Here is a 25,597-nt window from a genome sequence, read left to right on the forward strand (position 1 = left end):
TCCAGTCTGTAGGCAATAAGGAACAGTGCTTCATTAAATAGCAACTCTGCAGCTTGCACATGTGCTGTGTTTTATAGTATATGAGATTTAGGAACAGTGATAGCTCAGGGTGACATAACCAGTTTTGAAAAGGCAAAAACTGGAAGGCTTCTCAGAGCTTTGACAAAAGAGTTTGCAGTCATTTCCCTGTGGTTTTTCATTTCTCAAACACTTAGCAGAGGAGTTGCATGCTAGAGCTCTGTCAAACCCCCTCAGAGTCACTCTACCCTAGTTCCTAACACTGAGCTACCTGAAGTGCTGTCTTATATAACAATCATTTCCAAGCTTCTTTTGTTTGTGGTAGACACGAAGCCTCAGTATCCTGCTGTCTCTGTGTCTTTCATTCTCTAGCTTCTTTGGACACCAGGGCTTCTGTGCATTTTCAGCCAAGCAGGCGCTTGATCTTCTACATTGGCCAGAGTTTCTGCTTTTTTTCCTGCTAACACCTTCTGCATTCTTTTCTTCAAATGGGAACTCGTGTCAGTGGTTCAGAGAGCAACACAGTCACCTCTAGAATGATTACTGAACCAAGACCTTGCTGTCCTACTAATATCGCTACGTTTTATTTCTGACTGTAGCCAAGGATGGCATAAAACTAGAAATGTACAGGCTCTTTTAAAATGCTAGATCTCTCTGCCTTTTACATGCATTTTAGGTGCTAGAAGGTAGAAAATAGGCAACATTGTTCTTGTTCTTCTAAATGTTGAAAGTTCTGTGGACTCTCTCCCATAGCCAGCCCCACAAACAGCAAAAAGGGCTGTTCATGTATGTAGTCAGCTCTGGATGAACTGTCTAGTCATGCATTTCTCAGGGTGAATTTTTCAAAGGAGATGCAGAACAAAGTACTTGACCCCCTTGTGATCACGTGCCAGTACTAATGCTGCCTTCCAGCCCAAATTGCAATCATTAACATCCATTACAGGCCACCATCTCCTAAGCCCTGGGCACATCAAAACAGTCAAGAGTGGCTTTGGTGCACTCCTATTGAAACATAGGTGCATGGTTACATCTTCTGAACATTGCAAGTAGGCCAGAGAAAAATAACATTCCCTTTCTTGGAACTTGTTTTCAGCAGTTGAACATTTCACAAAGAGAAACTGTTAGAGCAAACACTCAAAAGGTCAAGCTCTAAATAAACAGAGAGACAGAGTGATGAAAAGGGTTAGTTATTATTAATGAAGCTGAGATGATCACAAGTCAAAAAAAAAGCAAAGCAGTAATGAAGACAGAGTGCTAGGAGCATGCAAGATCACATGTGAAGATAAAAAGCAAAAGTTACATTCCCCAGCCTGAGATGTAACACCACTCAAAGAATCCTCCTTCACTACTCCCGGGGATTCCCAGCTACTTCACAGCTACAGTCACTGACTTGAGGAAGATCAACAAACTGGTTGTGTACCAGGAGTGTGCACACCAATCTCCACATGAGTATTATGCTCACCTAAGGTGAAAACAAATCCAATTTGTAACTACTACATAAACCTTATTTTATTTTCATGCATGAACAGGATTTCCCTCCAAATCAGGTGCATGTTTCTGACACGTTACGCCCATAAGATGTGGCATGAAGCTCACAGTGGAAGAAATCTCCACAGTCAACCACCACCTCCAAGACGACGACGATGAAAACATTAGGAAAAAAAGATACAAAATAATGGAAATGTTGATGAGCTAAATTCTGCTTAAAGCTTTCCTGTTTTATTGGTGTTTACTTTTGGGACTTGCTTGTTTACCAGTAACATGCCAGCGTTACACTGGATATAGTGTGTACTTTACAGAAAGTACAGAACCATAGAAGCCACAGATCTTGGCTCTGAAGTGAAATTCAGATCTGATTATGTATCCTGCTTTAGGACTGGCTCTCCTTATAATGAGCTGAGCCCCAAGCACAAGCATAGTCAAAGTTTGGCTCTACAGTTTGTATCTTGACCCTAGGTAAACCTCAAAGAGGATCATTTGTGGTTCAGAACAAACAAACAAAAAAATCCCTTGATGTTTCTGAGTCATCACATTGCCTTAGTTCAATTTTCAAAGGTGGATTTGCCTCAGTCGATCAGAGAGCTTTAGGTGGGCTCCCTAAGTGCTGCTTGGCTCAAAGGCAACTTGGCATCCTCAACACCATTCGTCCAGAGGGAAGACCTATCAGAGAAGAGCCGCATGTCTGTACCATGCAGAACCTCATATGCAAGGCTATGAGCAGCTATTTGCAACTGTTCACAACCAGGCCCCTGCTCACTAAGAGCAAGGAGAGCACTTCGGACATTCCTGTCAATGTTAAACATTTGCTTAAATGGCAGGACGAACTCCTCCCTCACACTGCGCCATCTCACATTGTGCAGTACAAGTTGTCCTCCTCCTGCTGGCTCCCATCCACAGCAGTGTAATTAGAGGAGAACTGGTGTGACAAGAGCAAACAATAAAGTAAACACACATAGATCAACTGTTCCAACTTCACAAGTGCCAGTCCCAGAACTAGAGAACAAAAGTGCTCAGGAAAGCAGTTCCTTAGGCACTCAAAAGGAAGACTGGGACCTAAACAGCTCATGCACTGATGAGAAAATGAGCAGGTCACTAGAGGTGCCAACCTGCATACGTGGCTCCAGTAGATTTCCAAATAACCCAGATAAAGTGAGCCAAGCATCTGTGGATACCCGCGATGGCCTCCCATAGCACAGGGGACCGCAGGCGCTGCTGAGGAGAACAGCCTGTTGATTTGGGGAGAAAAACATAAAAATAAAAAAGCTCGGACTGTTGGTATTACAGTGCTGAGGAAACAGGAAAGGAAACAGCAATAAACTGCTGGGACCCACTGCTGCAAGAAATAAGTAGGACAAACTGCTGGGTCAACAGAGCATCGAACATGGCAAAGGCCTGGCCCTGTTACCTTGCTGAAACATGAATGGCTGAATGCCAATCCTGTGAGGAGCCCACTGCTTACAACAGAACAAATTATTTATTAGATGCCAACAGAGATGGAGATGTAGAGTGAGGAGGAGTGGACAGGTACATTTATGAACGATGTGCATGTGTGTGTGGTGCTGGGGGCAAGAGATGGAGAACAGGGAGCAACTGCACCATGGTTGACTGTGCCTTGAGCTACACGCAAAGCCTTTCTGTAGACTGGCTCTTACAGTGCTGTCCACAGCAGCAACATGGGGCATGCTCAGCTGCCAGGCGTCCCTAGTCATTGGGTTACGACTGTACAGAAATTGCTGCATCCTAATAAACAGTATCTTTTGCTAGAGAATGCTGGTGACCTCCAATGTCCTTCTCCTTGTGTTCTGAAATGAATTGACAAGGCCAATGTGCTCTGGCATGCAAACACATGCACAGACACAGTGTTTGCTTTGCTTATTGCCCCATACCTGCACATCCCAGTCAGAGGCAACTGTCATTCTGTGGCATCACATGAAAGGCATTGTGAGTGCAGCTTCTTGCCCAGCCTCAGCACCCTGAAGCTCCCAGGATAACACCCAGATACGCTCTTTCCCCCCAGAGCCTCTGACCATCTAGCACACCAGGGACACAAAGGAAAACCAAAAGACTCACTGAAACTTGGAGCTGTCAGTTCGGATGGCCCCACACAACCACACCCAGACCTGACAAGTGCCTTCACGACTTCTCCTTTTAAGAGGAAGCACAGATGACTGCACGTCAAAACCCCGGGCTTCACTTCCCCACTTCAACATCAACTCAGTCTCTGGACCTGGGCATGTTAATTAACACAAGCATTGTTTGATTCCCCCATCTGTCAGCTATTCTATAGAAGCATTCTCACTCCCAGTCCTTCACTGCTTGCAGACAGAAGCCTTCTTCCCTGCAACCCCACCAGTCACAATGAAAAAAGAATGAGTGCAGATGGATGAAGACCAGAGTGGGACAGCTCATCTGTGGTAACTCCAAGGGAGAGGGAAGGGAATATAAGATTCAAGCAGTCTAACTTAACTGTACTGGTGAATTCTTTGTTCAGAGCACCAAAGACTGACATTAAGCCATTTGCACTAAATTACAGTTTGGATGAACATTTCTCTTCGCCCATGTTCAGCTGAAGGCTGAAAACTGAAGTCCTCAACTTTACAGTACCGTGAACTCCCTGGAGAACAGCAGAAATCACAGGTGAACAGCCAACTTTGAGATCAGGGACAGAGCTCTACAAGTGCATTACCTAGCCATTATGTGCCTAAATATGCAGGAATGCATGTGGGTGTTTGAAACCTCGCATGAAAACCCAGGCTCAAAGCATGTCAGGTAGTTAACAGAATCACAGAACCATTTGAGTTGGAAGAGACCCTTAAAGGCCATCTGGTTCAACTCCCTGCAATAAACACGGACACCTACAGCTCCATCAGGCGCTCAGGGCCCCATCCAGCCTGACCTTGGGTGTCTCCAAGGCCGGGGCATCCATCTGGACAACCTGTGCCAGCACATTATTGCCCTTACCGTGAAAGACTTCCTCCTTATATCCAATCTAAATCTCTTCTCTTTTAGTTTGAAACCATTTCTCCTTGTCCTATCACAACAGACCCCGCTAAAGAGTCAGTCTCCTTCTTTCTTACAGCCCCAATCTAGGTACCGAGAGGCCGCTATCAGGTCATCCCAGAGCCTTCTCTTCTTTGCTATACAGAAAGTAAAATTCAGTTTGCTCAGAATTTCTACTGTAGCCAACATTTTGTCCATTCCCATAAAAGAACTTAGCAAGAAGTGTTAAGCATACAAAAGTCCAAAAGCTCCCACGTACCAGTATGAATAAGGTATAGATTCCCCTGAAGGTAAGCATAAAGTCACTGTAACACCAGAAATAGATGCAATGTGTTACATCTTTCGGAAAGGCAGGGAGCCACCAAGTAAAAAGGCTACACTGTGATTTACTCAACCTCCTAGTTGTTGTCTGAGCACCTCAGATGATAGAACCTCTGATCCCTACTCCCGGCTTTATTAAATCAACACAGTTGCTTCCAAGTTAATACAACTATGCTGACATTGCTCTGGCCCAATATACTCATCACAAAATGGTAAACTACATTGTGTTCCCAAGTGCCTTCTTAGGATAGATCAAACTCACCCATGCATGCAATGTATATGGGTTTTGCATATATCACGTTGCATCTACTAAGGCATCTTTTTTTCATCTTTGTATGTTTCTCTTTCTGGCTTCTTGTCGCAAATTTCCAAAAGCTGGAAATAATCATAGGATCTTGAAGGTTGGAAAAGACCTCTAAAATCATCTAGTTCAACCATCCACCTACCACCACCATTACCCACTAACCATGCTCCTAAGTGTTACATCTACCTTTTTCCTTAAACACCACCAGTGATGGCGATTCCACAGCCTCCCTGTGCAGCCTGCGCCAGCGCATTATCACTCCTATGCACCCTGAACCTCCTCTGGCACAACTTGAGGCCATCACCTCTTGTCCTATCACTGTTGCCTGAGAGCAGAGGCTAACACCCACTTTGCCACAACCTCTTTTTAAGAACAGAGTGACGAAGTCTCTCCTGAGCCTCCTCTTCCCCAGACTAAACAATCGCAGTTCCCTCAGTTGTTGTTCCCCATAAGATTTGTGGCTCCAGACTTCACACTCACATGAACAGAGATAGCTTGATTTTGGCTGCAAAACAGTTCTTTTTCATAAATGTGTTTGTTTTACAGCCTTCTAAAACAGAGTGGGGCACAAGACAGCCACCAAACATCAGATGAGCCATATAAGAGCGGCTGAACAATCCTGAACACCAGGGCAACAACATTTATCTTCCTCCTCGCTTCCCACATTCCTTGTACCTAGTTTGCATAAAACACATGGTTGTGTCAGTAACAGAAGCCCAGGAGGCCGGTAGCAGTGCCTGATTGCACTGGCCTTTCCTCCTGCCTGACAACAAAACAAAACAGGCACTTAGGCCACGGTACTGTCTCTTCACCAAAGTCTTCAGGCTCAGACAAGGTCAGAATGCTGTTCCTCTAGGCTAGCATGTATATATCACACGGTCCAAGAGCTAATTCATCCTTAAAACTCTATGGCTTGGTTAATTAAATCATTCTCAATCTCTGAGATGACTGTTTTATCTTCCCAGCACAGGTACCTCGCTGTCCCTGTGACACTGCATTGGGACACAGACCAGTGGAGGAGAAAACCACGTGGCCACTGCCCATGTGAGCCTGGCACAGCTACTTTCCCTCTGTAAGTATGGGGAAGTGACTATAAAAATTGGGATACAGCCTTATGCCTTTCAGAGGCTTTGTGAAAAATTTAGTTAAGATTCATAAGAGGGCTCTGAAAGTATTAAAAAAAACCTACATAAATGATAAATTTTAACTGTTTTTAATGATGAATAGCCACAGTTTTGAGAGATCTTTTCTTAGTTTCCGTACAAAGGTGCAAAAATATCCTTCATTGCAAATAACCACTCTGCCTGCTGTGAGAGGCTATGCACATGATTCCAATTGCCTTTCACAAAGAAAACAAGAATAACATTTTGCATTTATAGACTTTAAAACTACTTTGCAGACAATTGAGTCTCAAAACCCCCACTGTGATACAGGAGGCAAACATTATACCTGTTTTACACAGGAAACTAAGAGGCAAAAATATTGAACTGCCTTGCCTAAAGCCAGAAATGAGACATTTGAGAATTCAGATACACACTAGCGAGGTCTATCCAGACCCACATTTGCTCACTTGCTCTTCTTAACAAACTGTTTACTATTCCACTTCCATACAGCAAATGCACAAAACAAGTGGCACCATCACTTATCTGCATTCCCTACACATTTAACTTTCTGTAGGTACCTCTACTGACCACAGAATGTGCCTGGGATTGCATTAGGCCACTTATTCAATTTCCTAGCATGTGTGACAGTAGAAAAGTTGTTGACAACTAAAAGTTAACCAAACATGTATTTTTAGAACCTAAGCCCGACGTTCTAGTGTCTGGACTCATAACTACCCATTTCTCTGACATTAAGCTGAGCCACCACATGAGAAAATTGCTAGAATGATAGTATTTCCAGGGCACACTGAGTCACTGTCCGACATCTAAAATGGGAAATAAAATAATTTCTCAGAAATTGTCAGCACAGTGGGAGGCAAAGTTTGCAGGAACTCAGCTTGTAGAGAAAAATTCAGGTTTCTACTCTAAAACAGGTCCCTCGGCACTAAGCACACTTTTTTTTAATTACCAGATGATAGAAAAACAATTAGGTCCCATGGCATTATTTCCTGACATTATCTCATATTTAGAACAATTATTAAGCAACACTAGCAAAATGATAATGGTGATAACCAGGGAGCAGCAGCAGAAGGACCATGCAGACTCAGAAACACGCATCCTTTTTTGCTTTGATCTGATCCATCCCAGTGAGGAGCTGAGGTCCCTGCCTGGAGACACTTCTTGCCCTGTCCCATGAAGAAGGGCGCTCATGAACCTCATCCCCCTCCACAGCAGGAATTCCCAACCCTGGCCAGACCACCTTGGCTTGCCTCCTCACTGGCACATGGGGAATGCTAATATTGCAGAGTAAGAAAGTCCCTAGAGCAATAGTTCTCTTCCTCTTCATTTGCATATCATTTTTTTCTTCCCTTTGCAAGTGCAGGCCTCCGCATAATGAATTTAAGCTTCTGACAACAGGCTCTCATAGACTGGGAAGTACAGCTCTGAAGTAATTTGCTGACACTGAGGGTTTTCAAGGTGAAAGCCACCAATCTCCTGTGCAGGTATGGGAGAGCCTGTTCTCAGGAGAAGCCTCTGCAGTCCCAATGTTAATGATTAGCTCCTAAATGGAAGCAGAAGGGTTGATGAGGGTTTATATGGCTGCATATCCTTTGTATCCCTTTTGAAAGGAGAAACAGATGTTTCCAAAGACCACAAACTTCCACTCTACAAATCTCAGCCTATTACCTTGAGGCAGACAGTTCCAAAAACTGAATTAAAAAACAAATTAATTGTTTTGCTGGAAGGTTAAGAAAAGAGCACCAAGTGGAGATTCAGAGGTTGGACGCATTCCCTTAGACAGCAGTACATCTGTCTGCTCGGAAGGCAGCAGAAGGCACGGGAAAACCCTGTCCTGTCACCAATTTCAGCTGGTAATCAGGGGCTTCAAGACTGCTAACACAACTGCAGAGGAGCACTGGAAAGCTTTCCCCTCTGTCACTCATGCTCTCAAGTTTAACCCTCCTCTCATCTGTCTGTACATGCTCTAGACTTCTCCACTAGCATTCATTTAAATTTATAAACAAACATCAGATACTACCTGCTTGTGTAATGCCAAAGAAGTTCATTTATCTGGGTTGTTTGGTTCTCCCCCACCTTTTCTCACTCATTTTAAATTGATACCGTCTTGATTTACAAAAAAGTGGCACTTTTGAGTGCTGCCTTCAGATAGTCATTTGTATGCATTTCTCATCTTTTAACTAACAAAAAACAGAGGAAAAAGTTAATTTTGCTGTAGTAGCCTGTTGTGATATAAATAAAAATAATAGGTGCATTCACAGATTTTGAACTTTTTACAGCCACTGCTGCAAGAAGCAATTTTAATTTATAACCACGGAGACTTGCAAAACATATAACGAAGACATAATAAAATGGAATGTTTATCCTGTGGCTCCCATTAGACCTCTTCCGTTCGATGGTTGTAACTAATGACTTGTTTTTCCACTTTTGTATTGGAAGCCTTATTATTGGGCTGCACAGAGCATACCTTATTTGATTTCCCTAGCAATGCCTGCACCTCTCACTGAAGCCTGCAATTAGATGTTTATGAAATAATATTGAAAAGCTGCATAATCTTGTCTGTGGTCAAAAATTAAAACAAAAAAAAAAGCCAGCGACAAAACAGCCCTGTTGGTATAATATTATACTGAGTACAATAGACTAATGTTCACTCCAGTGCATGTGTCCTTTTGAGTAACCACTTCTATCTGACAACCTTTTTTTGGCAGCAGAACACACTGTACTTTTTGGATAATTGACTGTGGAATATAGTGCTGTTTACTCAAAAGCAGGTCACACAGAACTGAGCTTCCAGTTGTCTTTATCCTTTTACCTTTCTTATCTTCGTGCCTGAACATTGAACTTCTTTTAATTACATGTGGTTTTAATTGCTGTGCTGTACTTATTCATCAGAAGGTGGTCTGGTGGTGAAAGAGAAAAGAAAGGTGGGAAGCTGAATTCAGATTCGAAAACTCGATGTGGAGATATTATTGGTGAGCTATCTGACACAGATACAACCCCAAACATTCATTTCCAACACCCTCTGTTACCTGCAGGGTCACTTTTGCATGCAGCATAACTGCGTAGTTTCTCTACTCTTAAAATCGCAGGATGGTTTCACCCACCACTTGCTCACTGATCTGGAAATTCAATAGTGGCAAAGCCCCCATTTGAAGCCCCTCAAGCCTTGGGGGATGGGCACTCTTAGGGAAACGATGTGGAAACGTAAAAGTTGTGAAAAATCTAGAGCAGGGTAAGTGCAGTTAAGGAAATGAGTTCAGGAGAAAGTTTCATCTGAAGTGTTCAAATGAGGCAGTGAAAGAACTGATGTGTTTCTAAAGATTTTCTTGGGATGCAGCCTAAGGGAAAAGAGGTCACAAGCGTTGCTTAACAGGAGAGAGAATGGGCTTTGATGGTACAAAGGGAGCAGAAGAGCCTTCTAACACAGGCTGAAGAAGGCAGTGCAAACACCACTCTGATGCAGATCTTCAGACAGAGAACCACAGGAGTCACCCAAGACCTGAAGCTCACAAAGTTCTCATGTAACTTGGCTTTGCAAGAGTACAGATGTCGCTGGGTACTAACTCACAAGAGGCTTCTTCTGTAGTCTAAGACTGGAAAATAATCCCTCAGGCTTCCCGGTGACAGCCTAGATGGAATCTGTCAGTGGCAAACACACAGCAGGAGCTTCCCTGGTCATTTATGCAGTTTTTCCTCCGAAAAAGTCGTGAGTTTTCACTTCAAGCTCTCAGAGCAACAACAGAAAAGGAGGTGATTCACTTAATGAGTGAGCAGTTCTCACAAAGCTGGAGGAAACCCCTGAAAGGAAACATCCTTCAGGTGTTCTAAAATACACTAACTAGGAATTAATGGGATGAATGTGATTTTATCTCATCTGCTCTATTAGAGCCCAGGTGTGGTTCCATTTTACTGATGACTCAAGTAATCCTAATACGTCAGTTTAAGTTACTGCCGATTCATTTGAGGAAATTTTATTTGTTTAGAAAAGAACTTTAACTGGCGGGGATGAATGATACTGATGATAATAATTCATCTGTCTGTGCTGGTGCTAAAACACACAGTGGAAAATCCTGCTAATGCTAGATTGATCAGCTAACACACAGCAGATCCGCTCTTCTAATTTGTTTCACGCAGCTGACTTCAGACAGCACATTGCACTCTGCACTATTTTGAGGTTCCATGTAAAACAAAGTCTACTAGCACGGATAAAGAGCAATATGAGTACTATTCTACTACAAGAAAGAGTTTGCCTGATGGCTTTTTTTTTCCCCCCAAGCAGAGAGAATACACTTTTTGGAACAAAGGAAAAAATGTGATTGGAAACTTTAAAGCCCTTAAATTAATTCCCTAGACAAAAAGTTGAGGCATCATATTCATAACATCATGTTATGTAACTTGCACTGGAGCCAGGCAGCTACTAAGTGAAATAGTATGAGTTATAAAAGCAAAATATTATTGTGAAAACAATTTTACAACTTCATAATTCACTATTACTTTCATTTAAGAACAAAGCTGTCAGTACAACTGCAAATTCTGCTTTCCATGCAGGAGTCCTTTCAGCTGGTGATAGGAAACTTTTTTCCCTCCAGAGGCTGCTATTCCACTTAATATACTGCATTTCTTTACAGTTATACAGAGGTAAATCTTAACAGGAAGTCTGTTATGTGGGTGCCTAAGCAAGTTTAATATCAGAACATTTATGATCAATAAATGTAAACATATATTATCAATTATTTCTTACTACTCCTGGAGGAAGAAATACCAAATCAACACCCAAAATAGACTACTGTCTACTCTTTATAACCAAGAATTTATTTTAAGTGGGAACCCACACGGCTTGCACTTCTCACTAGGCACCATGATCAGCTCACAGAGGTATTTGGCTCAAGGTTGTGGTTGCCCACAACCACACCTACCAATGGAAAAGTGAATCACCTTTTCAACTGCGCACAGCTCCCTACACAAAGTTGGTGCCTTGTAACAGACCATTGCTATGATATGTGTGCACATTCCATTAAGAACTGGATTAAGACCACAAATACGTTTCGCAGAGCTCAGTAGGAAAATGACATCGGCATGGGCCAATCCGTTCCAAATGACATAACCAAAAATACTCCATTAGCCAAAGCAACACTATGAACAGAGTAGTTCCTTGTCAGGAACCAGCAACACTGTCAAGGTCATTAGTCCTCAGTTTCACACCAATAAAGCAGGCAGGGTTCTTCTTGCCTCAAGCAGAGAAGCTTCCCAGAGACACTGAGATGCTCCCTGTCTACTTCTTCTCCCCAGCTCTTACTGATTTAGTGCCTAAACTTAGGCAAATTTTCTTGCTCATTCATGTCCTAGCAATCAACTTGGCAATAACAGAAGTTATTTGATAAGAGAACAACATCACCATGCATTTCAGCATTCTGGCTTTGGAAGAATTGCAATGCAGTTGGACACGAACACACTTTAAAACACCAAAAATCAGCTCCTCCAATAATCAGCAGCACCATCACACACAGCAGCCAGAGTATGCCTGTGAATTAATTAAACTGCACTCACTTTCATGGGTTCTGCTTTTAGAATTGAAAGCTGTAAACTGAAAGCAAGCCCAACTGTCCTTGCCTCATCAGCTGCAGAGCATGCTGCCCACCAGAGACCAGAGCTCAGATGGCCCCAGGGCTCTAGCAATTACTGCTGCCCAGAAACCAGACAGCCTCCTCAACAGATGTTTCTTCTCACCCATAGGTAAGTATCTGCTGACTATATTTTATGGCCACAGATAAAATATCCTTACCCTTACACAACCTGACAGCATCTGTCAATGCAGACACTTGGCTATCAAGAGTTAAACAGCACAGGAATAGAGCCCTTAATTAACTTCAAGGCTGCCCCATTCCTTATCATGTATGGAGGCATTGTCCTCAGCTTATTTTAAGAAGGAGCAAGAAAGAACATCCACGTATTATGTCAAAAGCCTTTTTCTCAATTATTCCTCCTTTATTACAAACCCAGTGTGGCTGAACAAAGGCTAAAACTCCAAAACCTGCAAAAAAAATAATAAAATAAAATAAGACAGCTGTAAATTTAAGTTGGTTTCTCAGTGTATGCTGACCTGACTTATTCCCATAACTACTGGATTCCTGTTATCTTTAACTTCAAGGTAACTGTTTGGTGATTCTGAGTTTCTCTGTGATTCCCAAGAGACAAATCTGATGAATTCGTATCATCAGCCAGTTCTGCTAATAAAAGAAGCATTTAAATAATACCAATATAATATAAAGAACCAACTGTGAAGTTCTGAAACAAGAATGGTAAGCTTATTTTTCTAAGTGAGAATTGGGTTCTTTCAAAAGTTTAGGCTGTAAGAGAGACGGTGCTAGATTCCTGTAGTAAAGATCAGCAAGCCATTACGAAATCATCTCTTCGCAACTCTTCCCAACCCGAATATTCTGAAGAAACTCACAAAGACTCTGGTGCAGAGATCTGTATTATCTTTGAGTGAAAAACACCGTTCTCAATGCCACAGAGTGCCAACAAGTCCCAACTCTGATCTGCTTCTCTCAGTGTGAGACACCGTCTTCTTCCCCTCCTCCTCATTTGAACAGAAGCAACACAACATTAAATTTAATCCATCCAGAAGCAATGACAGAGTCAGCAGCTGATATACAGCTAGTGCTGGTTAGAACTCAGAAATACTGTTTTATGAAGAATGTCAACATTTTGACATTTGTTGCTATTCTCAGGGTAGAGCTGCATATTCATCTGGGAAATTTAAAATGTCACATTGAAATCGCAAATTCAATCCTGAATTTTGGAATTTCACCTTTTATTTCACTTTACATTATCATTCTGTCTTTTTTTTAATGTATTCAGTACCAGACTGCAACATTTTAAATAACTTTTTAATTTGATATGGTTTTGTTTTAACATTGTAAAACTATGGGCAATTACTGGCTTGCATTGACAGAAAACCAGCTTGAACCATCATTTCACACTGTCCCCTGAATCCTATCCAGTGGAAAGCCTTGGGCGCAGAGATGAGATTTTGAGGGAGAAAATACTTGGGGGGAGGGAGATGGCAAACACTAAGCCGCCTGCCTTTGTGCACAAGCAAAAAGCTAAGCTAAGAAAGGCTATATCCTGTGACAGCAGGAGGATATCTGGCAGATTGCATTTACTCATCTGCAGAGAACAAAAAATTCCTAGCCACTAGATTAACAGCAAACAGCAAGAGCATTAGTCTCAGTTCAAACACAAGAGCTGGAGGTATTACTTTATGTGAGTGATGGCAGACGCAAAAATTATTAAACCAGTGCAAGAGGAGTGCATCAGTCATAGCAAAGGACACTGTTGAGCAGATGTTTCTGAGGCAAAGATGAAACTTCCAAGCAAATGTCTCCATCACAGGTATTAAATCAGTGGAAAAACTGACAAAAGCTGTGTAAAATGAGAAAACAGCGAGCCGTCACAGCCCTCTTTTGGGTATTGCAAGTTTCATGAGACCTGTTAATGCTGGTTGCAGTAGGCAGCAAAGAAACACCACCTCCAGCAGCACAGAAAGGATGAGGTGGTCAAGGTCTGCTAATCACAGGTGACCACCATCACCTAAGCCATGCCAAAACCGTAAGCTGCATCATTAGCCTTACCTCCCCCCCCACCATAGTTTCTCCTTTTAATTTCCATAGTGCTCACTGAAAATCCTGCACAGGGCTGAAAGGCCATTTGAAGCAGCTGTCCTGCTCCTCATGCACTACTAATGCATTAGTCCCTTTGGGAGGGAACATGGTTCCTCAGGACAATTAGTAGATTCAGAAATAGGAATGAGAATTCATGGGATCCAAGATCTAAGAAGGTCAGACCTCCTGAATGTCTGCAGTGGCCACTCCTCAAATGCACCAGGAAATACACTAGGGAGGTCCATCAAACATTGAGAATTTTTCCACTTCCCATTAAAATCATAAATATCAAAGTCTGAATGCAGAAAAAAGCACTTTCAAGTACAAAAATATCCACCAAAGCCAATCACTCTGTCTGAGATGTTACTAGACAAAAATAGCAAAGGGTAGGGTTACAAGGGACTGAGCCTTCATAGACTCACATGAATGAGCTAGAATGTAAGCTGCAGTGGATGCTAATGAATTCAGCACCCATAGAGTGCTTTCTCCTGGTCCACAAAGATATGCAGTAGTATCTCAGAAACACTCCAACATAACATTCAGGTTGGATAATGGGAAAAGCTTCTTCCCAGAAGAGTGGATGGGCATTGGGCTCAGGCTGCCCAGGGAGGCGGTGGAGTCACCGTCCAAGAACTGTGGAGATGTGGCACTGAGGGATGCGGTTTAATGGGAAATAGTGATGATGGTATGTGGACAGTTGGACTAGATGATCTTAGAGGTCTTTTCCAATCTTAACAATTCTATGATAACCAAAACCAGTGAAAGGACCTAGAGTTATTCGAAGATATGAAGGGTATTTGGTGACTTGGCCAGATGCATTGGTTGATGGCAGGAGCTTCTTCAACTGTTTTGGCCACTAGGCAAACCTGCAAAAATCCTCTGTCCATAGCTTTGCCATTTTTATCCCCCAGCTGTGGGCATCTTTGTGCCAAAAATCATTATACCTAATGAGTCACTCTGGTCTACTGCTTGCTGACTTCTGCCAGCTGAGATGTTAAGAAAGAGCCTTCACACTTCAGTCTGAAAGGACACAGTACCACTGCAAACAGCATGAAACCAACCCACTGTATCACAAGTTTCTGTGATGGCTTTGTAACAACTCTCGTACCATTCACAGATCACTATCAGCAACCAAGAAATCTACTGAGATTTCTGGCCAGGAAGGCCTTCAAAGTGTATGAAGGTTTGAATGAGGACATGCACTTCACTTGTTCATTTCCTAAATAGAACTTGGGCATTAATGCTAAGTGCAATGCAACAAAGAACTAAATGCAGAGAGGTTTCACATGCACAACTCTCACTCCCAAAAGTGGCCCAAGGACAGAATGCACCAGAGATGTCTGTGACTAAAGCACATTGTTCTCAGTGGGCCTTAAGAACCCATAGAGATTATTTGCTGTTCCCATACCAGTCCAGATTCATTTGGGATCAGCAGGGACATCAACATAATTAGTGCACAGTAGCCAGCACAGAGCCACAGTATTGTTGATCTTTTTCTAGACAGAATGCAAAATATAAATCAGGGTGTTTTTTGATCATTACAAATCCTAAATGAATTGAATGAAAAAAATCCTACTCAGTGACAGGTTCATGATTGATGTTAGAATTAAGGCTCAAGAATTTCTAACCTGAGATGGATTTGTTAAGATTTCTTTAATATTTTCTGCACAAAATGTGTTCAAAATTAAGACCGCATTTTTCTGAATACATTTGGAAACAATTCAGTATTTTAAGATGACTCCATTGCAAGAGGAAAAATATCTAAAAGGTACTCTTGTATTTTAAACAATAACACCTGCTTTTTAAATCATTCTGGCTTCTCAGTTCATTCTCCTTAACTGAGAGACCTCAAACCAACCCTGAAAAGGCAGAACACAGCATATTTTCATGTAGAAAACCGATTCTGATTTCTGTTGTGCTGTAGCCAACAAGTAGATTTATAGCAATTATTCTCCCTATCAGAACTAACAAAGCCTTCCATTTTTTCTTCCTTTTAAGTAAGTCCAAAAGTTGATTTTATGAATGAGACTGCAAAGGAAGAGAAGAACACTCAGTAAAACCGGACAATACAGCTTCACTGGCAAAGTCCACACTGCTTTATTGCTGAGCATGTCCTACCAGACTGCAAGATCTTCAATTCTTCACCAATTAAACTGTGCATTTTACAAAGCAGCAATCAAAAAATTTGCACCACCATATTAGAGAACCATTGTAAGTTCAAAGGTGAAACAGGCAGTAATGCTGATTTCAGGAGGTTAGAAGAGAACTAAGTTCTGGAGAAATTTATCACCAAGCAGATCATAGTCTGTTTTGCAGAAATACTTCAGTTATTTTTATAGAGATATGCACTTACAATTTTATATGTGTATTTGCAAATGTCACGTGCACGCAAACATGTAAATATATATCTATCTATGTGTACACGAAACCCCAAACTTGAACTAAATTAAATTGTCCCTCCAGCTTTGTAATGCAAATGAGACTTGTGCTGTTTGTGGTTCAAGATGATTTGCGTTTCCATAGAGATGCCAACTGAACTAAAGTTTTTAATTTTTTATATGTATAAGCCTATTTGTATCTACACAAGTCTAAATACATATCTGCTATAGCTCAGCATTTCTCCAGTGACTCCACTGGAAGCACACCAATTTACACCAGTTAAGGCTACGTGCAAATTTCATACCTCTCACTAGTTTTCAATCTAAGCTCTGTACCAGGCACCTGCAGAGTTGACTTTATTGCTTTTCTCCTCACTTCTTGGTAAGGAAAGGGGAAAAACTCATAGACAGTATTTCAAGGAGTTTTCATTTATTATCCTGCCCTGGCCAGCACTGTGTTCACCACCTCCCCACGTGGGCTTGGTGTCTTGGCCCTCAGGTGCAGCCAAACCCCATCATTCAGAAGGATCACACAAAGCTGAGGCCCTACAAGCCCCCTGAGCCACATTTGAGGTGACCACCCAAAGCGACATGGGCCAGCCCATGCTGACATCTGGGCAGAGAAGCCAAGCAATTTAACTTTGTTTGGTATCTCCTTTGGTTTATAAGGCCCAAACACACATTGAAGTGATTGGATGCCACTTGCCTTGCTGCCACCTGAGAGGGAAATCAGAGCACCCACAGCACTGTGTGAGAACTCATTTCCATGTGGTTTTTCAGTGATAAGTGATTTTTAAACAGTGACGCACAAGAGGTCAACCTCCGGAATTGCTCTGAACCACAACCAAAAACAATGCCTTCTGTATCTCCTATCTACATAAGATGAACAAATTCTCCAGTGAGCCAAAGATGCCCATGAGCACTCAGAGGAAACGTTGACTCCCATTTGATCCTGGGAGAGCCCTGAAGGAAAGACCCAAGCGCACACAGACATATTGCTGACGATTGTATCATGTGAGGGCATGTTGCAGGGATGGAGCTGCTCCCACCCCGCAGGGTGAGCTCCTGCAATAACACCAACACTGCTGCCTTACCCTCTGAGGCTGACGTAAGTTGTAAGCCCCCAAAAGCTTATTTCCAAGACACAAGAGAGCTCCCTGTTTCCGAAAGCCACATGGAGGGAGGCTTCTTTCTGTAATCTTCTCCATTTGCTTCCCTTTGTCAAACAAAGGTGTGGCTTACGCACCTATCATCCCACAGATTTCCACAGCAAGCAGTGAAAGAGCCAACCAGCAAGGTCTGAAAACCTTGGCCAGCCTCCCGATGTAGGCATGGAGACATGGGGCAGAAGACATGAGTCGCAGTGACCCCGCTGCTCATGTGCCCTCAGCCCTGACCCTACTGGAAAAAAAGCTGTAGCTGCTTGGGATCCACGCAGTGCCATCTAATCCCATGTGTTGCCTTTGAAGAAGGCTCTTGCATTCCCCCCAGGAATCACAGAATGGCTAGGGTTGGAAGAAACCTCAAAGATCATCAAGTTTCAACTCCATGCTGTGGTCAGAGTCACCAACTGCTAGATCAAGAACCAGCTCAGGCTGCCCATGGTCCCATCCAGCCTAGCTTTGAGCTCCTCCAGGGATGGGGCATCCACAACTTCCCTGGACAGCCTGTGCCAGCACCGCACCAATCTCTCTGTGTAAGTGTGACCAACAAGCGCTGACATCTCCTACCTTTTGCTGCAGCGGCTGCGGGGCCAGCACTGGGTCCGTGATGTAGGTCTTCTTTGTGCCAGGAGGCTGGTACAGCCCAGAAGGAGCCTGGCCCACGGTGTTACCACTAGGATATGCTGGCTCAACCTTCCAGGAGCTCTGTGGCACGTAGGGTGCTTCAGAGCCATTCCTCCCTCCATATCCACCGTAATACGGGTCCTGGTAGCGGCTTTGCTGAGGTGCATAGCCATAGCTGGGCTCTGAAGGACGGGCAGGCGGTGGGGCATAACCGTAGTCGGGCCCACGGTGCTGTGGTGAGCCATACTGCTGGGCACCAGGCGGGCGGGCCGGTGGGGCTGCATAGGGCTGGCCGGGCCCCAGGCTGCCATAGTGCGTGGGCTGCGGGCCAGGCGGCTGGTAGTGAGGGCTGGGCTGCGCCGTCCTCACCTGGACGTTGAAGGTCGGGCGGCTGGGTGTGGAGGCTGTGGTGTAGGAGGCCGGAACCGGCTGAGGCTTCAGGGTGCCGATGGGCGTGACTGGGATGGGTGCCGGCTGGCCAGGCCCCTTGGCAGTGGACTTCTTGGTGGCGGTGAGGGGAGGTTGGTTGGGAATGATCATCCGCTTGTGGCCGGTGACGGGGGTGGACACAGACGGAGTGGTGGCAGCGGAGCTGGAGGTCCCGGAGCCCTAAGGGTGAACAAAGAGCCGCAGTGTCAGCAGGATGGTTCATTCAGCTTTGGTTCTAAAGAAGGGTTAAGAGGGAACAGGGTCTTACAGTAACATCTGCACAGCAACTCAAGCTGCTTAGGGAAGCAGGAATGCACCTTAAACTATGCATTATAAAATGGTAATAACAACCTTTTCCTGCTCTGACAGAACAGGGACAGCGCTGCTGCAGTCGAGCAGAACTGCCAGCCAGCGCGGCGTCTCTCCTTGGGGTTTCTTCCTGCACCTCAGAACAAACAAACTCAAAAGCAATAAATGTAGGAGGAAAAAGGAGAATGTTGCAGGAGAATATTTAGCATGGCTAAATACGTGTTTGTGTGGAAATGAGAGCACTCAAGAAGAAGAAAAATGCGATTTAAGTCTCTATGGAGACATGCAATTCTCCAGAGGGTACAGCCACTGATACATGGCTGCTTCTGACAGCATAGGACAGCAAAACAGGATGGCCTGAAACCTCTGCTTGGAGAGAAGCGTAACACAGAAGTGTCCCTGGCACTGCTCTCAAGCCCTGAAAGTCTCAAGTGACCCCAGCAAAATGTTACACGTGGCACATGGAAGGGCAGAAAGCAGGTTAAGATTCCCAAGGGCTTCAGAAATCTGATTCTGTGTAACCCTGCACCAGCATCCAGGCCTCACAGCAAGCACTGCCACATCTTGGGACTTGGCAACTAAATGAAGATGTAGCTGAATAAGTATCTTACGTCTTCCTGTCTAATGTACTTGTTTGTTTTTCTCACTCAACTTTGTTGTTCAGCCCCATATCCAAAAATACTGGTGTGAAAATACAGCTTTGTTTAAGAGTTAACAATATGAAATAGTTTCTGAAGATCATCATTAAATCTTTTCACTAAATCAAAGAAGAACAAAATTCTACTCCTAGACTTTGGGATTTGGTAAAATATCTGGCCTCCCTTTATTTTGTTGTATCCTTAAAAGGGTCCTCGAGTTCCATCTCTTCCCATACACTTAAGAATTAAAAGCAACATGAACAGTCTGATGGAATTCCTTTGCTGTTGCATTTAGCATGATGGTTATATCTTATGTAAGCTTTCTGCAGTGGACTCAATCTCACCCAATCCTCTCAGTAACCTGCAAGTTCAAGGGAGCCCTAAATCAGACGAGCTCATCTCATGCCCATGGCAGTGCTCAAACTAAAGCACACATCTCTTTTCCTTAAATGATCAGTTCCTATATCTGTCCCAAGGTATTCTTGCTCTATGCAGACACTCTGGTCTGCAAACTCTGCCTCATCTCCCTCTTGCTGGACCTGCTAGGCAGGGAACTGAGTGGTGGGGGCTCAGCAGGGGCATCAGAGAAATCCTCTGCCTGGTCAGCAGGTGGCGGCAAGAAATTGCTGCCAAACCAGCTCAGGCCAGTGGCTGGAGAGGACCTTCAAACACCCAACAGACTGAGCCTCCCAGGTTACCAAATCACCACCCAGGTGGCAGCCACCACACGTGAAGGGAGATAAGAGCAAACCACTCAGCTTCTCCTCCACAGCCCACAAAAATATTTATCAAGTAATAAGGAAGCTCTGCTACACAACTGGTAGCTCTTCCCTGGTGACAGGTGCAAAGATGTTTTTGCTGATGCGCTGGTGAAGAACTTACTCCTGCAATCACACCTTCAGGGCAAACCTCCCACAAAGAATGAACAAAACAACAGGCAAATAAGAGCATCAAGCTTGTTTTAGAGATGTAAAAGGTATGCATGCAGAGGTGGGGAAAAACAGGCAGCATAGTTCTGCTAGAGAAAAAAAATCTTAATGTAGTCAAACCCTGACTTCACAAACAGATCCATGACAAGGCAATAGATAGAAGAGATTTTGAAACTGAGAAGAATGAAGAGCTGAAGTGTATCTAGGCTTAACTGCAAGGGCATAGGCAAGTTAAGGGTCTGTAGCCCTTCATTAGTATTGCCCAATTCTTCTGTTCCTGAAACACCTGGTGTGGAGCAGGCATCCGTCTACCTCTTCAGAACACAACTGCACCAATGCTCAGTGCTAGCAAGAAAACTTACTTCTTGAAGCAATTATTCCCTCATGTCAGCTTGGCATTTAGTCCAGCAGTGCTAGAAACTTTCCCATTTCCTCACCTAGTTCATTCTTGTAAATGACAGTAGTTTGTCCACTTACTGTAATGGGATGAAAGGTCCACAATGCAGCACAGTGTAATTACCACCAGAAGAGCTTTTTTTTTTCCTCCAGTGTGAACAGGGAGAAGGTAGATAATGTTTTAATGACAAGGGCACATCAGTGGGGAACAGGAAAGCCCGAAACAAAACGTAATTCAGCTCTGTTTATCACATCTTATGTTTCTGAATGCAGACTCTGAAAGCAGATTATGACAGATTCCCAGTAAAACTCTCACTATAGAAGTCTGTTCCACCAAGAACTGGTGGATTTCATTCTTGCATTATTAGCATCCAGATAAAAAACGTGTTGGTGTCAGTCTCCTGACAGAACTGGAACACACCTTAGGAGTGATAACCCCTTCCTCCAAAATAACCTTTGATGCCTATTGAACAGTACTCTGAGAGGATCTGAGCAACTTCCACACCCCACACCAACAAGATGTGCTGAGTCTCCCATCTTGCACAGGAGCCCAAATGATAGAAGGCACCAAGGTGGTCCTTGGGCCAGAGACCCAGCACTGCCAACCACATCATGGCAAAGGTTGGAGCTCAAAAGCACCGGCTGCATTGTGGCATTCAAACCGCAGTCAGCCTTGAGGAGGAGGAAGTTTGCATCAGTAGGAGTCCCCAGAGGCACCATGACTGACTCATTCTGAATTCCTCTGAGGGTGCTGGGCAAGTTTGTAATGAAAGCCTGGCTTGAGGGGGAGGAGGAGGGTGCAATGCTAGTTAATGTGGTGTAGAACTCAACACCTCTGGAACACTAACGATCTAGGGGGACACAAAGAGTAACACTGGCTGTAAGTCTTGAATAAGGGCACAGGTGAGGTATCACCATAAACCTCTGCTCTTTTGCTTGGGAGACAAGGGTGGCCACAGTCCAGCCTTCTGTATGGACTCAAATATCATCCCACGCTTACACTTCTAGATTGTAAATTGATTAAGAAAAGACACTACAAATGCACATAAGCTATGGACAAAGCACATGCAGAAGAATGAGAAAATGGCACTCAGACCCCACAAGGAAGAGCGATTTCAACAGCTGTCTGTTAGGTGCCAGGATAGAAGAGACTGATGAGGCTATAAGGATACCAGGTAGATGGAGAGGGAGTAATGAACAGAAAGCTGGAAAGGACTACCTATGTCACTGGGTACAGTCCCAGCAATGACTGTCACAAACATTTCATCCAAACGAGTCCACAGAACAACTACTAGTGCAACAAAGTAGACTCATCCGAAAGCACATCGAAGTGACAGTTCAGAGGCATAAAAGCAATGAGAAAAAGGATGAAGGAAAAGCAGGAAGAGAGGATTCACAGGAGTTCAGGCATCCCTTCCTTCAGCAGCTCCTGGACAGCTCATTTCAAAGCTGCACTGCCTTTGCAAATGACTAACACACAGCCAAACACGCTCCCTGACATCCTCTAAGGACTGTTCTCAAAGGAAGACAGGCTTTCCTCTGCTCGCCGTGCATTAGGTGAAACTGTCTGACACACTTCGCAAGTGCAAATTAGAACCACGCCACTTACCATCAGCCCATTCTTGCAAATTCATATTTGCAAAGAGAGCAAACTAGAAACCCCAGGTGCTGATAAGGCAGAGTCGTTAAGAGAAACCAGAGTAGGAAGGAGTTAAATTCAGAACCTCAACTACCACAAGTATTATACTACAAAATCTTTTTTTTTTTTTTTAATGGGGAAAGCACAAGAGCCTTGTTTAAATACAGATGGAAGTACCTAAATGCACTGCCTCTTCTACAAATGAATTACCCAGCAGTTCAAATAAAGGTGAACTAACACTAACTGACAAAATCAAGTAGAACTCAATGAATGCGGGAGGAAAACCCCCCGATAACGCTTCTCCTAAATAAAGTTACCATGCGTAAAACTGTGAGGGGAATCACTTTGCTTGGTGACTCTTGCCCCATCTACGTGAATGCAGTGACAGTTTATAAACAACTTGCAGGACTTTCTTGTACCAACCACCGTATGAGAAAGTCTGCACCACTATCACAAACTCAAGCTTTTCAAGGGACCTGGCTGTCAAATTTGGATACCTGAATTCAAAGTTGCCCTGGTGGAGAAACCTAAAGTTCAGATTATCTGTATGAATCTTCATTCCGTGGAAATTATTTAAATAGATCTTAAATCTCATTCAGCATATACATACAACAAAAAAAGTTATTAAACAGGTGCTAGAAATGAAACATTGTTCTACCAAAATTAGTCTTTAATTCTATACCATTTGTCAGGGTTAAATCTCAAGGAGAACAAAGTAACTGCAGTCTACATTAGGAGTATGACTCTGTATGATCAGCTGGAAGCCTTATGAAAAGGACTCTCCCTTTGTTTTGTGTATTAGTATTTTCTATAGTCCCTTCAGTTACTCAGTTTCACAGATCTGTTCCAAAATGCCTACACAAAGTTTATCACATTCTATTCAATTCTCCAGGCACTTTTCATAAAGGTACAGTTGAATAGCTCTAGCTCTTTAGCTGTCAAATTATCACTTATAAAGATACATTACTCCAGCTCAGTGGTTTTCAACCTTTATGCTCTGCAGCCCCCAAATGCCTTTCAGGAGGGACGAGCTCCTTCACACAGAGAGTTAATCTACTGACAATAAACACAGGGTTTTTTTAAAGTTACCTTTCACAGAATTCTTCATAGTTCCCTTAGGAGTGATCCACGGACCCCCAGGGTTTGCGAGCACAGGTTGAGAACCAGTGCTCTAAGCTAAGGCTGCCTTTTTCAAGCATTTCAGCCACAATTTACTCTATGAGAGACAACCCCCCTTCCTCAAAAGGCAGAAACCTGGCAGCTACAGGCGGGCTGAACGCAGGATACAGCGATCCCAGGAGGCTGCCAGCTAGCAGTGCCTGTGCAGCATCTCTCCAAATTAGCCATTCATCTGCATGGTCCATAGCACTGCGGGACCGCAAGCCCAGGACCAACTGAAATCTTCCAGGTGTGGCTTTGATCAATCTCCACAGGGTCATTTATCCCTTTCTAATACTGAAGCCCAAAACAGAACAGATGAATCATCCACTGGGGGAGAATCTACTTCTCTTCACTGATTGTAAAAGAAGCATACAAACAGCCAAGACAAGTCACTGAATATTTAGACAGCACAAGTTAGTTGAGATGATTCTCAATAAGGAGGTAATTTTGACATGACTGTTACAAGCACAGACACCTTTTCCCTACATTAAGTGCACTGTCACTCAAGCTCAGTCTCGCACCAAAGGGATTTATCACAGAATCGTTTGAGTTGTACAGGATCCTGAAAGGCCATCTGGTCCAATTCCCTGCAGTGAACAGGGACACCTACAGCTCCACCAGGTACTCAGAGCCCCATCCAGGCTGACCCTGGGTATCTGCAGGGACAGTTTGGAGAGGAAAGCGCCAGGGAAACATCAAATATCCTGCTTTGAAACCTGGGCCTCTAGATACCTAAAAACATGACCGGGCATTTTATGGGGTTTCCTTATGTGCACAGACACATCTAACAGTTTCTGACTTCAAATTCTGCATTTCGACAAGCTGCTTTGCTAGCAAAAACGTACGGGCAGGTTCCCCCAACATACTTTTTTTTTTTTTTTTTCAGTCTCAATATCTAGGTGAAAAAGAGAAATCTAGCCTTTCATTTGGGACCTGCAGATGCTTGGCATTCTGATAGAGCTCCAGCTGGATTGATGAACGTCCAGAGACTGTGGCAGATGCACTATGCATACCCTATGCAGCATATCCAGTGCATTTTCGATGTAAGAGTTTTCCTGGCCTTCTTTATAACATCCAAATGGTAGACTGAGCACACAGAGGCTGGTCCTCTTCGCACCAATGCCACATGATACACATGGCACAGTTGCTAGTACAGATCTCCATAGGTGTCAAAATGCCCTTAGACTCTCATCCAAAATTTTGAAGTCTGGTCCAAAATCATAAAATCCTCAGCCAAAATATGCTTATAATCAAATGAAGCTTTTCTTTACAGTTTCATCACTCTCTCGTTTCCAGTTCACAGCTGCCATGTGAGCATCACGGAGGGCTGTGCATGATCAGCAGCCACATTTGTACTTCCTAGCAGTGTTTATATGGATTCATCTTGTTGGCTTGATCACCAGAAGCTATCAAGGTATTCAAACAGATTGCTCCTCGGCATTATACCAAAAGAAAAAGAGGAGAAATCTAATAAAGTGTTCATCTCTGGATCTCAAATGAAGAGAATACCTTACAGATGCCACAAAGTGTTGCAAGAACACAACTGCTTCTGAGCTTTGATCTGTTTTTCAGCTGCTACTAAGGGTGGAAAAGGAGTCATAGTTGTTAACGTATCCATTCACAGCCCCTTTTGTACTCCTCGTGGCAGCCCAACTTGAAACACAAGGGAGAAGAGGGTGTACAAAAGGAAAGGTGATAATAAGTTGAGCTCCAACATTATATCATGGAAAAAAATTCTTTCACAACCAGTGTGTGCAGTTACAGACAAACACCTTGGTTCAGTTTTCAGTATGGGCGTCAAGTTTTCTAGGCAAGCTGGGTTTCCACTTCGCAGCACTCCATTAATTCCACAGAACCTGAGCACATCTGAAAAGTTCGGTCTCTGAAATACAAATGCTATGCCAGGGAGTAATTTTGCTTGTCCCTCTCAGTTTAATATTTACTTTTTTGTTTATCCCACTACTATCACTATGATAACTACTATGAACTCTTTATTTGTTTTT

General features: G+C 43.5%; 1 protein-coding gene across 8 annotated transcripts in view; it reads right to left on the reverse strand.

The window, feature by feature from the left end:
* Positions 1 to 25,597, reverse strand: part of LPP (LIM domain containing preferred translocation partner in lipoma) — a 310,262-nt gene that overhangs the window by 98,577 nt on the left and 186,088 nt on the right. For all 8 annotated transcript variants that reach the window (XM_052686960.1, XM_052686961.1, XM_052686957.1 and 5 more), the window contains one exon: positions 18,037 to 18,702. In XM_052686960.1, the coding sequence (XP_052542920.1) occupies positions 18,037 to 18,702 (666 nt within the window). The remainder of the gene's footprint in view (positions 1 to 18,036; positions 18,703 to 25,597) is intronic.

This window comes from Tympanuchus pallidicinctus, unplaced genomic scaffold (assembly GCF_026119805.1).
Source record: "Tympanuchus pallidicinctus isolate F22 unplaced genomic scaffold, pur_lepc_1.0 scaffold22, whole genome shotgun sequence".
Classification (NCBI taxonomy): Eukaryota; Metazoa; Chordata; class Aves; order Galliformes; family Phasianidae; genus Tympanuchus; species Tympanuchus pallidicinctus.